General features: G+C 43.4%; 1 protein-coding gene across 3 annotated transcripts in view; it reads left to right on the forward strand.

Moving 5' to 3' along the window:
* LOC139281152 (katanin-interacting protein) overlaps nt 1–20,757 on the forward strand; it is a 144,726-nt gene that overhangs the window by 59,081 nt on the left and 64,888 nt on the right. For all 3 annotated transcript variants that reach the window (XM_070901149.1, XM_070901150.1, XM_070901151.1), the window contains exons 10-14: nt 4,679–4,857; nt 7,831–7,940; nt 12,583–12,685; nt 17,858–18,082; nt 20,503–20,640. In XM_070901149.1, the coding sequence (XP_070757250.1) occupies nt 4,679–4,857; nt 7,831–7,940; nt 12,583–12,685; nt 17,858–18,082; nt 20,503–20,640 (755 nt within the window). The remainder of the gene's footprint in view (nt 1–4,678; nt 4,858–7,830; nt 7,941–12,582; nt 12,686–17,857; nt 18,083–20,502; nt 20,641–20,757) is intronic.

Below are 20,757 nucleotides of genomic sequence, written 5' to 3' on the forward strand. Positions count from 1 at the left end.
TGTACACTGGTTTGGGAGCAGCTTAACCCGAGGGAGAGCGTGCTGATGGCGAGGTATCGGTTCTACACGTGTCAGCGATCTGAAGGTCAGGAAGTGGCGAGCTACGTCGCCGAGCTAAGGCGTCTTGCAGGACAATGTGAGTTTGATGGCTACCTGGAGCAGATGCTGAGAGACTTTTTTGTACTGGGCATTGGCCACGAGACCATCCTACGAAAACTTTTGACTGTAGAGACACCGACCCTCAGTAAGGCCATTGCGATAGCACAGGCGTTTATGTCCACCAGTGATAACACCAAACAAATCTCTCAGCACACAAGTGCTAGCAATGTTCATAAATTAACTGGAACTGTGTTTGTGAGCAGAAATGTACAGGGCAGAACCCACGAGTCTGCAACTGCCAGCAGGCCTCGGGTGACGCAGATGACTGAGTCCCCAACAAAGGATGAATGCAAGGCAATTCACATCTTGTTGGAGTTGTGGAGGCTTCCATTCAGCCTATTCATGCCGCTTCAAAGGGTATGTTTGCAAGAGCTGTGGAACAATGAGGCGCCTCCAACAATCTTACAGATGAGCTGCAAGCTCTGCAAAACCTGCTAACTACCACGTGGCAGAGGAAGATCGGTCCATGGTGGAGCAAAGCAATTTCGAGCCTCAGAGAGAGGAGGCAGATGCTGAAGTACACTGGGTGCACACATTTTCGACGAAATGCCCACCTATAATGCTAAATGTAAAATTGAATGGCTTACCTGTAGCCATGGAACTGGACACTGGCGCTAGCCAATCCAGCATGAGTAAAAAGATGTTTGAGAGACTGTGGCGCAACAAGGCATTCAGACCAGCACTGAGCCCTATCCACACGAAACTGAGAACATACACCAAAGAGCTCATCACTGTCCTGGGCAGCGTCATGGTCAAGGTCACCTACGAGGGAACGGTGCACGAACTGCCACTCTGGATTGTCCCGGACGATGGCCCCACACTGCTTGGAAGAGCTGGCTGGGCAAAATCCGCTGGAACTGGGATGACATCAGAGCACTGTCACATGTCGATGAGGCCTCATGTACCCAGGTTCTTAACAAATTTCCTTCCCTTTTTCATCCAGGCATTGGAAACTTTTCCGGGGCAAAGGTATGGATCCACTTGGTCCCAGAGGCACGACCCATTCACCACAAGGCGTGAGCGGTACCTCGCATGAAGAGGATGAGAGTGAAAATCGAGCTGGACAGGCTGCAACGCGAGGGCATCATCTCCCCAGTGGAATTCAGCAAGTGGGCCAGCCCGATTGTTCCAGTACTCAAAAGTGATGCCACAGTCAGGATTTGCGGCGATTATAAAGTAACTATTAATCGTTTCTCGCTACAGGACCAATACCCGCTACCGAAGGCAGACGACCTATTTGCGATGCTGGCAGGAGGCAAGACATTCACCAAGCTCGACCTGACTTCGGCCTACATGACGCAGGAGCTGGAGGAGTCTTTGAAGGGCCTCACCTGCATTAACACGCACAAGGGACTGTTCATCTACAGCAGATGCCCGTTTGGAATTCGGTCGGCTGCAGCGATCTTCCAGAGAAACATGGAGAGCCTACTCAAGTCGTTACCACGCACGGTGGTTTTTCAGGATGATATATTGGTCATGGGTCGGGACACCGTCGAGCACCTACAAAACCTGGAGGAGGTCCTCCAGCGACTGGATCGCGTAGGGCTGCGGCTGAAGGGGTCGAAATGCGTCATGGCAACAGAAGTGGAGTTTTTGGGGAGAAAGATCGCCAAGAGAGAAGCTATCAGGAACGCGCCCAGGCCACAGAACGTCATGGAGCTGCAGTCGTTCCTGGGACTCCTCAACTATTTTGGTAACTTCCTACCGGGGTTAAGCACCCTCTTAGAGCCCCTACATGTGTTATTGCGTAAAGGTGAGAACTGGGCATGGGGGAAAAAAATAAGTAATTGCTTTTGAGAAAGCCAGAAACATTTTATGCTCCAACAAGCTGCTTGTATTGTATAACCCGTGTAAAAGACTTGTGCTAGCATGTGATGCGTCGTTGTATGGAGTCGGGTGTGTATTACAACAAGCTAACGTTGCGGGGAAGTTGCAACCTGTCGCCTATGCCTCCAGGAGCTTGTCTAAGGCTGAGAGGGCCTACAGCATGATTGAGAAAGAGGCATTAGCGTGTGTGTTCGGGGTAAAGAAAATGCATCAGTACCTGTTTGGCCTCAAATTTGAGCTGGAAACTGATCACAAGCCCCTCATATCCCTGTTCGCTGAAAACCAGGGGATAAATACTAATGCCTCAGCGCGAGTGCCCACCTTTGTATGCGGGCTATCAGTGTATAACTATACTATCCGCCACAGGCCAGGCACCGAGAACTGTGCGGATGCTTTCAGTCGGCTACCATTGCCTACCACGGGGGTGGAAATGGCGCAGCCTGCAAACTTGTTGATGGTGGCGCAGCCCGCAGACTTGTTGATGGTCATGGAAGCGTTTGAAAATGATAAATCACCTGTCACGACCCGCCAGATTAGGGCTTGGACCAGCCAAGATCCTCTTCTGTCCCTAGTAATAAAACTGTGTACTGCATGGGAGCTGGGCCAGCATCCCCGTTGAAATGCAAGAGCTAATCAAGCCATTCCAGTGGCGAAAGGATGAGCTGTCCTTTCAGGCAGACTGCCTGTTATGGGGTAACCACGTAGTGCTACCAAAAAGGGCAGGGAGACGTTCATCTCGAATCTCCACAGCACACACCCGGGCATAGTAATGATGAAATCGATAGCCAGATCCCACATGTGGTGGCCCGGTATCAACTCTGACTTAGAATCCTGTGTACGGCAATGCCGCATGTGTGCTCAGTTGAGCACCGCGCCCAGAGAGGCACCACTAAGTTTGTGGTCCTGGCCCTCCAGACCATGGTCAAGGATCCATGTCGACTATGCGGGCCCGTTTCTCGGTAAAATGTTCCTGTTGGTGGTGGATGCTTTTTCAAAATGGATTGAATGTGAAATAATGTCGGGAAGCACCGCCACCGCCACCATTGAAAGCCTGAGGGCCATGTTTGCCACCCACGGCCTGCCTGACCTACTGGTCAGTGACAACAGGCCATGTTTCACCAGTGCCGAATTTAAAGAATTCATGACCCGCAATGGGATCAATCATGTCATTTCGGCCCCGTTTAAACCAGCCTCCAATCAGTAGGCAGAGCGGGCAGTACAAACAATCAAACAGAGCCTTAAACGAGTCACTGAAGGCTCACTCCAAACCCACCTGTCCCGAGTACTGCTCAGCTACCGCACGAGACCCCACTCGCTCACAGGTGTGCCCCTGCCTGAGCTACTCATGAAAAAGACACTTAAAACCAGACGTTCGCTGGTCCACCCCAACCTGCATGATCAGGTAGAGAGCAGGCGGCAGCAACAAAATGGAAACAATGGTCGCGCCACTGTGTCACGGGAAATTGATCTGAATGACCCAGTGTATGTGCTAAACTATGGACATGGTCCCAAGTGGATCGCGGGCACGGTGATAGCTAAAGAAGGGAGTAAGGTGTTTATAGTCAAACTAGACAATGGACAAATTTGCAGAATGCACCTGGACCAAACAAGGCTGCGGTTCACAGACTGCCCTGAACAATCCTCAGCAGACACTACCTTTTTCGAGCCCATAACACACACCCAAAGGATCAACGACACCAACCCGGACCAGGAAATTGAACCCATCACGCCCAACAGCCCAGCAAGGTCAGGCTCACCTAGCAGCCCTGCAGGGCCAACAACACGCCAGCCCAGCGAGGGCACAGCCAACACACCAGAACAGACATTTGTATCGAGGCGATCCACCAGGGAAAGAAAGGCTCCCAACCGCCTCACCTTGTAAATAGTTTCACTTTGACTTTGGCGGGGGAGTGATGTTGTATATCTGTAATGCATGCACACCCATAATCCACCACCAGGGAGTGCATCCCCTGAGGTCCCAAGGGATCCCAGCATCCCTTGGAAGCACTGTATATAAGCCGGCCCCCAAGGCCTGTTCCTCACTCTGGGGTGTCTTTATTAAGACTGAGGTCACTGTTACTTTAACCTCCCTGTGTGCAGTCTCATTTATGTTAGGAACACAATACTGACCATGACCCCCACCACCCCGATGCTGGCACAAGCCTTCCCCACCCTGATCCTGACCACAATCTCTTTCTCTTCCCCCTCTCCCACATCCTGGCCACAACCTCTTTCACCCCTATCCTGATCCTCGCCCTCATCACCTCCCACCGTAAAGATCTCCCCTACCACGACTCCCTGATCCTGGCCACGACCTCCTCCACCACTCCCTGATCCTGGCCATGACCTCTCCTCCCTGACCATCTCTGCAACCCGATCCAGACCACAACCTTTCCCCCGACCCCCATCCCGGTCCCGTGCTTTCCCTCCCCAGTTGTGGCCACGACCTCCCCTCCCCGATCCCGGCCCCAAGGTCCGACCTACGTCCGAGTCCATGCTGGGCATTCAGTGATGGGCTGAACGCCACAATGATAAGGAGCAGGCAGCACCAAGTTCCAGTGTTGCCTGTGCTCCTTTTGCGGGCGCCCGTTAACCTCGACCATGGTGGCACCAGCTGTTTCCGGGCCTAATTTAATTTCTAGGCCGCTGTTAGTGTAGTTGGTAATTAGTAACAAATCCTATTTTTTTTTAGCGCAAGAATGGCGTCAAGAGAGGATACTTTCTGCTGCAAGAAGGAATATATGCCAGTTGAAGGATCCAGAATTATCTGCTTCAAGTGTCTTTCAAGCAATGCAGAAAGAAAATGAAGATGTGCTGAAAAATATAGAAAATCAGCGAACAATAACAAAAACACCCTTATGTTGGCAAACGGTATGCAATGACAGGAGAAAAATTAATTGCAAGAGGTTTTGAAGCTCATGTGAGAAAACCGGAATGGTCTGGACTTGATTCTTGGCCACTTAGCAGAAATTCTTTAAGGCTTTTTCTGCTCGCAAGAGCTGCCAAGATTGTGCACATTACAATTTAAATTTATTGTGAAGGACTTTATCGCAATGGTGATTGAAATTCTGCTGAACCAGATTAGCTATGCTTCAGTGAAAGGAAGCAATCCTAACTCGGGGGCAATTGGCTGAGAGAGTTCCGGATTTGTTATATTTCAGAACAGGATTAGGGGAGGCCTCTACAGATGTCCCATAGAGTGCTAAAGTCTATTTGCCTTTGAATGTTTGATATGCCATAGGATAAGTTTTATGCTGTGTAAGTGCAGAGATTTATAGGAAATGGAAATATTATTGTTGCAATAGGATTTCCTATTCCATGGCTTGAGTTGAGCAATTTATAGGAAGGTGTACATTGCAATAGCCCTGAAAGTGATCAGTTCAGTTTCCTGGAAAAACATTCTGGGGGAGAAATTTGGAAGCCTCCCGTTTGAGGTGCTCACTTTTAAAAGTTGAAAAAATTAGTGGCAGACGCTAATGATTTTCACCTTTTTTAAAAAAAAATTCGAGGTTTGCGCTCCTGGAAGGAAGTGGAGCACTAAATCAAGCATTCCACTTCCTTCCTGGAGCGCAACAGGACGCAGTCGTGGCGGGTAGATGTGCAGCGCTGTACAATGGGCCATGCAATGCTGCCATGTTCGGAGGCTCCTTCCCTCCCTTAAATGGAAGGGCCATTGCTGCAGGCTCCATGAATATCCCCATCCTCAATAATTGAGGAGTCCAGCACGTGAGTGCAAAAGACAAGCCTGAAGCGTTTGCAACCATCTTCCGGTACAGAGTGGATGATCCATATTGGCCTCCTCCTGAGGTCTTCACCATCACAGAAACCAGTTTTCAGCTATGGATGCCGACAACATCCTGGCTGTTATGCTGAAGACTTGTGCTCCATAACTAGCCACGCCTCTGGCCAAGCTGTTCCAATACAGCTACAATACTAGCATCGATCCGACAATGTGGAAAACTGCCCAGGTGTGGGCAGAACCAACAATTACCTCCCCATCATCTTAATCATCAGCAAAGTGCTATCAAGCACCACTTACTCACCAATAACCTGTTCACCGATGCCCAGTTTGGGGTCCGCCAGGACCAATCTGCTCCAGACCTCATTACAGACTTGGTCCAAACCGTGGACAAAAGAGCTGAATTCCTGAGGTGGGGTGAGAGTGACTGCCCTTGACATCTAGGTCGCATTTGACCGAATATGGCATCAAGGATACCTAGTAAAACTGAAGTCAATGGGAATCGGGGGGTGGAACTCTCCACTGGCTGAAGTCATACCTAGCACAAAGGATGGTGGTTGGAGGTCAATCATCCCAGCTCTAGGACATTGCTGCAGGAGTTCGCCAAGGCAGTGTCGTAGGCACAACCATCTTCAGCTGCTTCATCAATGACCTTCCCTCCATCATGAGGTCAGAAGTGGGGATGAATGCATAGTGTTCAGTTCCATTCGCAACTCCTCTGATAATGAAGCAGTCCATCAGTCCATGCCCACATGCAGCAAGACCTGGACAACATTCAGGCCTGGGCTGATAAGTTGGAAATAACATTCGCGCTACATAAGTCTCGGGCAATGACTATCTCCAACAAGCGAGTATCTAACCACCGCCCCATGGCATTCAATGGCATTACCATTGCCGAATCCCCCACCATCAACATCCTGGGGGTCACTATTAACCAGAAACTTAACTGGACCAGCCATATAAATACTGTGCCAACAAAAGCAGATCAAAGGCTGGGTATTCTGCAGCGAGTGTCTCGCCTCCCGACTCCCCCATCTTTCCACCATCTACAAGGCACAAATCAGGAGTGTGATGGAACACTCTCCACTTGCCTCGATGAGTGCAGCTCCAACAACACTCAAGAAGCTTGATACCATCCAGGACAAAGCAACTCACCTTGATCGGCACCCCATCCACCACCTTAACCATTCACTCCCTCCACTGCCAGCGTACTGTGGCTGCAGTGTGTACCATCTACAAGATGCACTGCAGCAACTCGCCAAGGCTTCTTCAGCAGCACCTCCCAAACCCGCGACCTCTACCACCGAGAAGGATCAGGATAGCAGGAGCATGGGAACACCACCACCTCCAAGTTTCCCTCCAAGTCGCACACCATCCTAACTTGGAAGTATATTGCTGTGGGAGTACCTTCACCACAAGGACTGCAGCGGTTCAAGAAGGTGGCTCACCACCACTTTCTCGAGGGCAATTGGGGATGGCCAATAAACAGTGGGCTTGCCAGCGACGCTCACATCCCATGAGCGAATAAAAAGGAAAATGCTCTGCAATGGAAACACTTGCCTGGTCCTGACGGGATCCGGCCCGACCAGTCCGATGTACTGCAGCAGAGTGCCAGGCTGATCGATCGCTGCCGAAGGGAATTGAAAAAAATTGATAAGACACCAGTGTAGAAATTTTCACTTAACTCGGCCACCTCGCCTTTAAAGATTCATCACTGAATTATCCGGCCTCCTGATCAACGCCTCCTGCAGCTGCTGGCTTTTTCACCTGGTGGTGCTGCAGGAGGCGGAACCGAAGTTTGGGTCTGGGGCGATGCACATGGCGGTGATGTCACGATATCCGGGAGAAGGCGATTGGGACGTAACGTCCTAGCGCATCGCAAACCTCCCGAAGAATTTAGCAGGAGGCGATAACGGGAAGTGCTAAGGATGCCAATTTCTAGACCTCTTAATCAATATCATCACGTGTATTCATTAGGACAAAAGTTATCAAAAGAAATTAGAATTAAAGTAATATAGGAATTTGTATAACTTAAACTATGTTATTTGAGAAGTTCTTTTGTTTCAAAACTAATGTTTCAGTTATTCTGCTGCTTCACTATTTAGCTTTCACCTTCAGAACCGGCAATAAATGGCACGCTGCAGCGTTCATCTGTATCAGAAAAGCACAATATGATCAATAAAGCTATTGAACGGATCAGCCTTTTGGAACCAAGGTAATCTCGTGGATTCGCTAAGTATGTATAATTTAGCTATACTGTCTATGGGCTCAATTTTCCCCAAAGCATTTTTTTGGCGTACTTGAGTTGGGGGCCTAAGTACACAAAAAAAAAATTCTAAGTTTCCCAGTTGGATTTCTTCATTTTGGCGTGGCACAACCCGACCTTTAGTTTTGGGGTGGAGCCTTGATCTGCGCCAAAAAGATTGAGCTGCCATGGTAACCAGGGACACAATGCGAGCTGAGGCTGCTCCCAACGCATTAAAAGAATTGAAAAAAAACATAGCAGCAATTTACAGAATGGCTTGCCGGTCCGGTCCCATTCTTGGTCCCCGGTCTCTGTCTCTGTCTCTCTGTAACATATATTAAAAATATTATTTTCTATTGGGTTAGAACATGCAGGCACACCTCCTCCACCCCCCCCCCCCCCCCCGCTCCTGTTTGCTCCTGCAGCCTCCAGTTGTGCAACACCTCTTGCAAGAGAGCGAGGAGTGTCATGCAATCCATTTGGCCATCATAGTTGAATAGCTAGCAGTGTGTGAGATGTGGGTGTGAGGCTTGCAGCAGTGTGAGGGTGAGGTGGAGCATATGAATGTTACGTATGAGGTCTGATTGATAGAGATTGTTGGTAGGTGAGTGATGGAGTGTGGTGATTGAGCAGTGGCTGAGGCTACTGGTGCAGTTGGTGGGATATGTTATTTGAAAATGCATTGACCTTTTTCCGGCACTGCATCCAGGTCCTTGGGGCTATATTCCTGGCATTGACCTCCGCAGCTATCTGTGCCTGCTGCCTTCTCCTCATTTGTTTAGAGAGCCTCTTGCCCCCCTGAAGATAAAGGACATCTCTCCTCCTTTCCACCTCCTCCACCAAGACCTCCAGTGCAACATCTGAAAACCTGGGCACCTCTCCCATGGTCAGCCATTGATCTCTCTTTGCCCGATCAGATTCAGTTGCAGAATGACCCCAGCACCTGCTCCAGCCACAGTACACCTCCCCTTAAGAGGTACATGCTTGCTTTAAGAAGGGCAAGTTGGGCCCTTGTTGCGTGCAGTCAATGAACGGCACGGGAAGCGCTAGCTGCACGCAGAAATAATAAGCAAGCAGCACGAAGTTGGCATGCTGCCTGTAATCGGACATCGCGATCCCCACGTCGGTTTTTCTGGGGCTAACCAATTTATAGACAAGTGTGTTCAAAAAAACAAATCATTGGAGGGCAAGTTGAGAAGGCTTTTAGAAAGGTATTCAGGATCCTTGGATTTATTAATAGAGGCATAGAGTACAAAAGCAAGGACATTATGCTAAACCTTTATAAATCACTAGTTAGGCCTCAGCTAGAGAATTGCATCTAATTCTGGGCACCACACTTTGGGAAGTATGTCACAGCCTTCTAAAGAGTGCAGAGGAGACTTACCAAAATCGGACCAGGGACGAGGCACTTCAATTATGTGAAGAAATTGGAGAATCTGCAATTGGAGCAGAGAAGGTTAAGGAGAGATCTAATAGAACTGCTCAAAATTATGAGGGGTTTTGACAGAGTAAATAGGGAGAAACTGTTTCTATTGGCACCAGGGTCAGTAACCAAAGGTCACAGATTTAAGGTCATTGGCAGAAAAGCCTGGAGGTAGGTAGGGGAGATGAGACTTTTTTTATATTCAGCGAGTTATGATCTGGAATGCACTGCCTGAATTGAATATATATTTGAAAAACAGAAATTTCCTTGGCTATGGGGAAAGAGCAGGGGAGTGAAACAAATTGGACTTCTCTTCAAAGAGCCAGTACAGACACAATGGGCCAAATGGCCTCCTCCTATGAACGCATTCTGTAATTTCTGAGCTGCCTCTTCCACTTGCATTCAGTTTCTGAATCTAGGTCATTTATGTTCTTTATTTGGGACTTGGTATCGGTTGAATTCAGTCCGTCACAACTACAAGGTATAGAGAACTGAACAGTGGCACTCCCGACTGCCCCACACAAAAATGACATCACCAAGCTTCAACATCAGGATTTTAATATTAGAGATTAAATGTGTAGACACTAAAACAAACTAACAAAAAAAAAATTAATCGCAGTTTTACAAAGCTCACAGCTAAATTTTTCCAATGGAGCTCAGGTGCTTCCATCTGTTGTAATGTTCCAATTTCCCTTTTATGTGAGCTAAAACATGCCGAACGATGCTTTTGGATCTTTTGAGGTATCCCCTTACGCTGATGCAAACAGGCCCAGTGTCTGTTTGCATCAGCTGTAAAAAAAAAAAAAAAATCTTTGGATGCAATTGCTGGGCAGTTGGTGGGCAATTTGGCCAACTGTGTGCCATCAATGAGGATGTCCCTGTCGGTGCGGATCATCTGTCAAGTCGTAACATGCGGAAATCCCGAACTTTCAAAGACGGTTTGGGCGCATAGTCTGCCATCATACCCACCACAAATTCTGGCCCAGAGACTTGTCCAAACCAGCCCCTGTCATTACTTCACCTCCATCTGCCATGAGACTCTGTACTTTGCATCCAGATGTTTTGTAGCTATGTGAGGTCCTGTAAAAGTTGATATTGGAAGAACTGTTTTTCATGTGCCTTCTATTTCATATATTTCTGTTCTGGAATCCTGTAAATGCTTCCCTTGCTGTCCACTTTCAGGTGACTTTGTGAACAATAATGCATTATTTTTGGAAGATTTATAAATAAACTTACCACAATGCGTAAATAATTGTCGTCTGAAAAGTTATTCCAAAAATACGTACATATTAATTACAAATATTTTAAGTTTCAAAAATATCTAATACAAACTGCACTAAAAGAATTTGAAACATTTCAATAATCTAAGAGCTCTGTTGCCCAAGAAATTGCACCAGGTATTAATTCAAATATTCTTGCATGTGCTCTGGTATTAACAAGGCTGTAGCATGAAACGTGTACTAGCACAAGAAATGCAGCTGGCTGGAAAAACTTTGATCCCCACAACTGGTGCAACTGATCAAAAAATCTACCATATAAACTCTCAATCAAGTTTTAAGAAACAAAATACGCTCAATAAGTGACTTAATTTGCTCTGATCAGTTTTATTCTGACAGTTTCATAAATTTCAAATAAATTTAGGTCTATTATTAATACTTTGTAGCAGTAATATTTATTAAGATGATTTTAATGGCATCAGTAGTACAGGGTAGTTCAAATTTGTTCAGTACTGCTGTGGAGTGGTTCGGGACAATGGGAAAAGCATTTTAAGGTGTCATTAGTTGGTAGGAATCAGTGGCTGGGGTGAAAGCTGCTTGCTAAGCACGTGTTGCCACTATAAATGCCATATATTTTGAGAATTACAAATAAATGAAACTTTTTGGCCATAGAGGCTACCTTTCAAAGCAGGTTGCACATCTAACTTTGCTCCTTTTCATATGATTTCATAAAATAAGCTGTAAGTTTGGCAGGAGGTGAAATGTAAAACTATATGTATTGGAATATGGTGCTTTTGAAGCATGTTACTATAAATGAATTTTAACTTTTATGTTTTAAAAAAAAAATTAAGTTGCATGCCGTGCAAAGCCTGCATGGGATAGAAGCAAGATGCCAGGCTAGAGGCCATACTTTTTGCCTCCCATTTTATCTTCCTGTTGGTGAAGACACCTTTAATTATAAAACATGATCAATTGTTTCATTGAAAATACCCAGTTCATATTATTTCCAAATTATGTTAGAGCATATTGTTTACCTGGTAATCCACTGGTTATAAAGCAGTTTTGGGTTATCCTGAGGATGTAACAGCATTATATGACTGCTCTTTATATTCTTTCTTTCTTCCTTTTTTGTTCCTTGTCTGCTCTGCCAAAAAAACCTTCGTAAATAAAATTGCTTGAAATTGTCCTTGTAAATAAACCTCAGCCAGTCAAGCATTCCCTTCTACAAGTTATAATTGTTCAGAATTTGCCTATGTTTGTAGAAGAATAAATATTGTGCACATTTCATTTTGACTGCTCCTAATATTAAAATTCTGTTATTTTTAGATTAACTTTTTTCCTATTAATGTAAGCAGTCATGAGATGTATAATGTAGATGAGATAGTAGAACTGTAAAAAAAAAAAAACACTCGAGTGTTGATATTTGGGGCAATAGAGGTTTTGAGCATGAGGTTTTATTCATTCCTTTGTAGTTGAGGACATTTGAAATGATGTTTAGCTGTTCTGCTATTTATGTTTTATTAATAGATTGAACAACCCATACAAGTCTTATAAATATAGTACCTTTCAAGATTAATTGTTTGACCAGTAAGAAATATTTTTTTTTTACTTTAAGCTAAGTAATGTCTTCCAGGACAAAAATATATTGGCACAGTAGATGACTGCATTTAAAGTATTTATTTGAGAACTTTTTACACAAGGTGTCAAATAAGTGAACATGGTGATAGACCATGTTATATCTTACAGAAATGGTCATTCTGCCAAGAGCTAACCAGAAACTACCCACACCATCACTTTATTTCATAGAAGCGACAATGTAAGGAGACAATTTGTTTTTTTTAATATTTCTGTTTAACTACAATTTCTAATATATTTGCATCTCTGTGCATCAAATCTTTTAATACTCCGGAAATTACTACTGAGCTTTGTTTCAGTCTTATAATTATGTTTCTGCCACCTGTGTATTTTATAGTCAACAAAAGAAGCTTCTGAAAGTATTGGAGAAAATTGAAGATCCTTCCAATGACGGATCAAGTAGCAGTTTTGTAAAGGCAAGAAATGCATTAACTACTGAGGTGAATGATCTTAAAATCTTTTTTATTGAAATGCACCATTATGTTACTATGCAACCACAATCATCGAGTGTCCTTAAAAGTAAAAATTTGAAGTCCTGCCAAAAACATCCACACGCAAGTTGTGTAACTTCAATGCATTGGGTACATTGGCTTACTCAATTGAGGAGGTCTCTATTCCATCCCTGTTGCATCACTGGAAGTAGATCTTATAATTAACCCTGCAATAATTTATTTTCTGCAATTAGGACGTGTTAATTACTCTGGAATGCATTGTCACGCAATCGAGAACTTAAACTACACCCAGCTGTATACCAGTCAGTGAGTAATTAGTAGTGCAGATCAGCTGAACTCAAAACTGTGGGATGTAAATTTACAATCTTACAGTTCTGAATGATTACATTTACGGGACATACTATTTCAGATGTTATACTATTTCTTTTGACTTGCCACAGCATGCCTCATACGTGTGGGGGAAAATATGTTTACTCAGGTTTTTAAGTATTTAACATGCCCAATGATAATCCATACTCCGATTAATTGCATCCTCCACTCGCTGATGGAATGATTGTAGCCGGCCATGTTTGCTGAAAAAAAATCACAAGAGGACCACTACCCTTTAAGACATTTTGTAGTATCATAACACCCAAGTATCCTTATTTGGCCCATTCCATGCAATATACAAGGGTCTGCTCTGTCACCCTGAACCATGAGTTTGTTTTTCTCAGCACAGATAAAGGTTTCCCAAATGGTGAAAAGTTCTTAGAGTTTTTTTTAAGGATTTTTCTTGGTCGAAAGAAGGTGCAATTATTCTGCATCACTGATGTACAGCTTACCATACATGTCAGATTCAATCACTGTACAGTGGTTTCAGATCTTTACAATGTTTTTCCTCAACAGGGATAGAAAATAGTGAATTGCTGTTTTTCAGACTGGAGGGAGGTATACAGTGGGGTTCCCCAAGGTACAGTACTAGGACCACTGCTGTTTTTGATATACATTAATGACTTGGACTTGGAGGTACAGGGCACAATTTCAAAGTTTTGCAGATGACACGAAACTTGGAAGTGTAGTAAACAGTGGGGAAGATAGTAATAGACTTCAAGAGGACATAGACAGGCTGGTCGAATGGGCAGACACATGGGACAGATGAAATTCAACACAGAAAAATATGATGCATTTTGATAGGATGAATGAGGGGGGAGACCATACAAACTAAATGGTACAATTTTAAAGGGAATGCAAGAACACAGACACTTGGAGTTTGTGCACAAATCTTTGAAGGTGGCAGGACAGGTTAACAAAGCAATAAAGCATATGGGATCCTGGGCTTTTTCAACAGAGGCATAGAGTACAAAAGCCAAGAAGTTATGCAAAACCAAATAAAACACAAGTTCAGCCTCAGCTGGAGTATTGTATCCAGTTCTGGGCACCACATTTTAGGAAGGACATGAATGCTTTGGAAAGGGTACAGAAGAGATTTACTAGAATGGTTCCAGGCAGGGCCGGATGAACCCATAGGCTAATAAGGCTGTAGCCTTAGGCCCTCATTTTTATATCATTTACCCTAAATCTTTGTCAAACGGTTAGTTAAGCAACATATATAACTGCATAATTATCTCTTCAGAGGTGCAAAATATTGCATCCTTATGGCTCAAAGTGTGTATAAGATTTTGTGACACTCTTGAAACATGTATAAATATCCAAAAAAAATTCACCCGGAGAGTTATGTACGCTGTTCATAGGATGAATGCATAAATAATATCAGGTTGATAATTATGAATGCTTATGAAAGGTGAAGAATTTTCATTTATCTTTTGTAAGTGGAAATGTAGATGTCAAATGTCAAAAGTATTTAGTAGAGTATGTATGTCCTTATACCCCTAGATATCCTACTAGGTAAAACAGGACTATTCCAAATTAAGTCTGAAAGACTATATTGGAATTATACATTTGTTTTATGGGGAAGACAGCTTCAATAAGTCCTTGTGACTCTTAGCTGTTCTCTTTTTCCTTTATTATGTTATTCTGACCTGTGTTCTCAAGTCAAGTCGTTTTTGAGTCAAGATAGTCATCTCAATACTTTGGGAAATTCTTTGGGGAAAAACTGATTCACTAAAATACTTTCGAGCATGGATTTCTACATTTTTAATTTTGCAGTTCATGTAACTATGTAAGAATTAGGCTTTACCTTTAGTGTCCTGGCAAATTGTTCACATAATATCTCAAGCTCCCAAGTCCGTGAAGGTATCAGATGCTTATGTCAGAAAAATCCAGGTGATCTCCCAGTAGATTTTACTAAAGAATTTCTCCAATTTGTTGAATTTTCAACCTTCTCAAATATAGAAAGAAAAGAGGATGAGAGTAGGTCTATTTGGATGTACAGGTTGAACCTCCCTTATCTGGGACTCCCTTATCCGGCATCACCCCTCATCCGGGACCATTCCTGGCCTCCAGGTGGCGCATGCGTAGAACACGACTATCAAAATCCTACTCACCAATATAAACTTTCTCCTCAATCGGCTGCTTCCCCCTCGTCGCCCTGCTGGAACTCCTGCAACCACAGTCCTCGGGTCGGTCGCTCCTCCCCACGACGCTCCCTTGGCGGGTCGGGCCGACTCTTCTTGGACCACCGACGCTTCGGGGCCCGCTGGGGCCTGCCGGCTCTTTGGGGCCTGTCGACTGTTCCACCGACTGTTCTGGGTCCCGCCAGCTCTTCTGGACCCCCTACACGCTGGTTGGCTGGCTGACTGACTGACTAACAGACAGTCGGTCCAGCCAATCGGCGCACACATACTTACCCCAGCAACAGCACTTAAACGCACAGTCCACCCAAACACGTGACCTCCCCTCATCCGGCAAAATCCCTCGTTCAGGACAGGCCTGTCTATTGAGTGAAATTGGATTTTGATTGGTTCACCTTTAATCAATGGATTATTTGAGATAATGTGTTGACTCAGCAAATAATGATTATTTGAAGCAATCACGATTTTTGATACCCTAAAGACATTTTTGAGTTGTGATGCCTTTGACATGTGATTCCCTATGTCAAGTGCTAGATAGAGGACTTTGAATTATATAGATACTGTCCTTTTTCCAGGGAATGTCTTTGACTAAAATAAATTGTCACTTCAGGGTGGTATAGGCCCTTGTATATTGTCAGAGAATGGTAAAGATGACATGGGGATTCTTCTGACTAAATTATGTTATGAAGCATCTAAAGGGGAGTATTTCCTTTGTGATATCCTCTCCCTTCTCACCCCCCCAATTTAAATTAATGTAGCCCAGTGCCAGCCCACTGTAGTGATGTATGGAGGATGTTCGTTAGAAAAATACAAACAAAACTAGATGCAAAATCCTTTTAATACCCCCCCTTTGTAGCAGTAAACGTTTTAAACTGAAATATTAAACAACAGCAAACTGAACCAAGAATTATTTTTTCTATTTTGTAACGAAAAATGTATTTGCGAATTTACAAAAATGAACCTGCATTTCAGCTGTGGCTCAGTGGGTAACACACTCTCCTCTGAGTCAGAAGTTTGTGCGTTCGAGTCCCATTCCAGGGGCCTGAGCACATAAATCTAGGCTGACACTTCAGTACAGTGCTGAGGGAGTGCTGCACTGTAAGTGGTGCCGTCTTTCGGATGAGACGTTAAACCGAGGTCCCGTCTGCTCTCTCAGATTGACGTAAAAGATCCCATGGCACTATTTCGAAGAAGAGAAGGGGAGTTATCCCCAGTGTCCTGGCAAATATTTATCCCTCAACCAACATAACAAAAACAGATTATCTGGTCATTATCATATTGCTGTTTGTGGGAGCTTGCTGTGCACAAATTGGCTGCTGCGTTTCCCACATTACAACAAGGTTTTCTTTCTTTTTATATAGCATCCTTCGGATGTGCAAAGCACTTCACAGCCAATTAATTACTTTTTAAAGTGTGGTCATGGTTGTTTTGCAGGAAAACAAAGCAGTCAATTTGCATACAGCAAGGTTTCGCAAACAACAATGAGATTATAGAATTATAGAAGAGTACAGCACAAAAGGAGGCCATTCAGCCCATCAAGTCTGCGCCGACACTTTCGAAGAACAATCCATTTAGTCCCACTCCCCGACTATTTTCCCATATCCCTGCAATTTTTTCTCCAAGTATTTATCCAATTCCCTTTTGAAGGCTATTGAATCTGTATCCTCCACTCTATCAGGCAGTGCATTCCAAATCCTAACCACTCGTTGCGTAAAAAGGTTTTTCCTCATGTCGCCTCTGGCTCTTTTGGTTATCGACCCTTCAGCCATTGGAAACAATTTCTCTTTATTTACTCTATCTAAACCCTTCTTGATTTTAAACACCTCTATCAAATCTCCTCTTTGACTTCTCTGTTCCAAGGAGAACAACTTCAGCTTCTGTAGTCTGTCCATGTAACTAATCCCTCATCCCTGGAACCATTCTCGTAAATCTCTTCTGTACCCTCTCCGAAGCCTTCACATCCTTCCTGAAGTGTGGCACCCACAATTGGACACAGTACTCCAGCTGGGGCTGAAGTAGTGTTTTATATAGGTTTAGCATAACTTCCTGGCTTTTGTAGCCTATGCCTCTATTTAAAAAGCCCAGGATCCTATATGCTTTATTAACTGCTTTGTTAATCTGTCCTGCCACCTTCAAAGATTTATGCACAAACACTCCCAGGTGTCTCTGTTCTTGCACCCCATTTAAAATTGTACCATTCCGTGTGTATGGTCTCTCCTCCTGACCAATGACCAATTAATCTGTTTTTGGTGCTGTTAGTTGAGAGATCATTGATGTACCGGGACCCCCTGCTCTTTTTTGTATAATGCCTTGGGATCTTTGACGTCCACCTGAAGGGGCAGATGAGCATCAGTTTAACCCCTCATCTGAATGATAAGACCTCCAATAATGCAGTACTCTCTAAGTACTACACTGAAGTATCAGCCTCGCGACTCAGAATTAAACATATAGTAAAAGACAACGGGATGTTAACTGCTGTTGCACTAGATTGATTAATGATTTGCAGTAATCTAAAACAACAACTTGTTTTTGTGCTTGTTATATATGATTCAGTGATGTGCAGCAAAATTATAAATACACAAAGTATGAAGCAGTAACTTTACTTACAATTTTCATAGTGAACAAAATATGCAACTTTTATTTTTGATAGACTCATCAGAGTGTTGGCCTGTCAGACAGCATAGCTGTAAAAAGCACAGTTTATGTCTCGATGGAAATTTTGTCAAACTGGGGCAACGATGACAAAGTGGGCTTAACAGAAGTACAGTTTTTTGACCTAAAACATCAGAAGATTTTTGTTTCTCCTCATGACGTTGATATCAGAAGTGCTCATTATCCTGGAAACTTGAACTCTTTAGTTAATGGTAAGACAAAGGTAAGCAAAGTTGATCTCTAAAACAGAAGGCACTCACTTAATTTTACATTTGAGAGAAAATTGGTAAAAATACATTTTGTAAGCCAGTTCTATAACAATACCATGTAAATCAATGATCTTTGTTTCCATAAATATAAGTTGTTATTTGTTTTTACGACCCATGTTGATGGTAAATTGATGAAAAATCTCTGGATACCAAATTGGGTTTTCCTAGTTAAAATGAAATGTTGGAACGGTTTTCCCCTCGGCAAGTGGAATTAGTTATTAATAACCCACAGATTAAATTAAAAAGGACATGAAAATGGCTCTAAATGTCTGGTTGCTCTGTCTACCATATATTCATATCAATAGAATGTCATCCTCCACAAGAAATCGTTTGCCGCCTCCTCTCCTTTTTCATGCATTCTAGCGGCTTTCAATGTGTTTATTCTTTAAAAACAAAACAAAACAAGAAATGAGCTATAAAAAGAATATTCCTCAGCCTTCAGTAGAATATTAGATGATTTCTATTTCAGGATAACTGACAGCATGTGGATCAATCATATACAAATTAGAATATTTCACACTACTGAATAATATACTTTTGACCTATGTTTCATAAATGCCTATTTAATTTACTAACTATGGCCCCAAGTTTCCACATGATTTGCTCCTGATTTTTAGGAGCAACTGGTGGAGAACGGAGAATCTTAGAAATCGGAATTCTCCACATTTAAGTTTTCTGCAGTTCTAGTCAGGTGGAACAGTTTCACTTTGGAACAGAATTTTTTTTTCAAAAGGGGGCGTGTCCGGCCACTGACGCCTGATTTGAAAGTTTCCACAGTGAAAACGTACTCCAAACTAACTTAGAATGGAGCAAGTGAAGATTTTTGTACGCTTGAAAAAACCTTGTCTACACATTAAAAAATCAGGCGCAGGTTACAAATTAGGCGTCCGGAACGAGGGGGGAGGGAAGGGAAGTCATTAAATTCTACAATAAATCCTTAGTTATACTTATACAAATATTATACAAATAAATCCAACCTGAATAAAAATTTATAAGCAAAGAAAAGATTAAATAAATCATGTTCCTACCTGTGTGAAAGTGCTTCAGGCAGGCCTTTCAGGCAGCGGTTTCCCGACGGCAGGGGGTGGAGGCAGTGAGAAGGCTGCAGGAAGCCTCAGAAGTTGAGGCAGCCGTTCCCGACGGCGGGGGGTGGGGGGGAGGCAGTGAGAAGGCTGCAGGAAGCCTCAGAAGTTGAGGCAGCCGTTCCCATCGGGCCCTACCGACGGCAGGGGGAGAAAGCTGCAAGAAGCCTCAGTGCTGATCATGGAAGGGCAATGTGGTTTTATTAAAAAATGTTGAAAATTGAACAGCTACAAAGAATTTGAATAGTCTCAAACAAGTGCATGTGTCCCGTTTATCACAGTCTATCTTTAATTACAGAATGCACTCCCTCACCCTCACACACAGAAATATCAAGAAAATTTAAATACAAGCCTTTGCAAGGGTTCAATAAACAAATTTTCACTTTTTCTGCAGCACTTTTTAAAATGACCGAGTGCCAATGTTTCCTTCACACTGCACGTGCGCGAACGCTCCAACGCGCACGCGCAGGGTTGCCGGCACGAAAAAAACTCATTTAAATGGTACCCGACCCCTCCTACTTACAAAATCGGCGCGAGTGGTAGGCTCCGCCCCTGGGCGACGCGCCAAGCAGACATCGAGCTGCAAAGCGCTCGAGAATAGCGCGTTTTTTTTCAGGCGCCGTTTTCGGCGCGAAAAACGGGCGCCCAGCTCGGAGGGGCGCCTGTTTTGCCGCATGTGGAAACTTGGGGCCTAAAAAACTATAATGTAGTGTATTTAATTCAACATTTTTAAAATTAACAACATAAGATCCTAAATAGGAAAACAAATTCCATGAGATGACATCACTTTTGAAAGTCTACATTTAAATTGTCACGAACTTTGCACTAGCCAAAGAAGAAGATATTAGAGGGGATTAATGAAAAGCTTGCTCAAAGAGACAGGTTTAAATGAGAGTGTTAAAGGAAACGAGAGGTGGAGAATTTCATTGTTTCTCTTTTATATTTTCTCAAATACTTGTCAGAACGGATATCAAAATTGACTTGCAAATAGTATTTCACAACAGTATAGCTTATTCTAAATGATTTATAATGCAGTCTCAATTTTAACAATATTCAAAATATAAATACTGATAGGATCAGTGGATTGCAAAATGTACGTTATTCCTATATTATTATTATTATAGCAGTCTATTGTTACAATAACTGCCCGTTGGCATTCCACATCATTTACTACATTTCTTCATTTCTGTGTTTCTGATTTAATTATATTGATCTTTTTGATTTTGTTTCTCACTCTATGATTGGTTAAATGCAAGGATGTTATTCAAATCTATTCTTTCCTCCTTTCATAGACCACAAAAGATCGTCACATGTGGACGTGTTCTTTCCGCCCACCAGTTCAATTATACTTTGTTGTACGTAACCCAAACAAGTCACACGACTTTGGTATTTCTAAGATCAAGATTTGGAATTATAACAGAAGCCTCAATGTAAGTTGCTTCTGTATTTCTCTTACAATCTGCATAAAAGTAATAAGATGTTGGGTTCTTAATTTTACACAAGATTTACCAGTTAAGAAAAATATATGGGGTTTTTAAACATGAATG

This window comes from Pristiophorus japonicus, chromosome 15 (assembly GCF_044704955.1).
Source record: "Pristiophorus japonicus isolate sPriJap1 chromosome 15, sPriJap1.hap1, whole genome shotgun sequence".
NCBI lineage: Eukaryota > Metazoa > Chordata > Chondrichthyes > Pristiophoridae > Pristiophorus > Pristiophorus japonicus.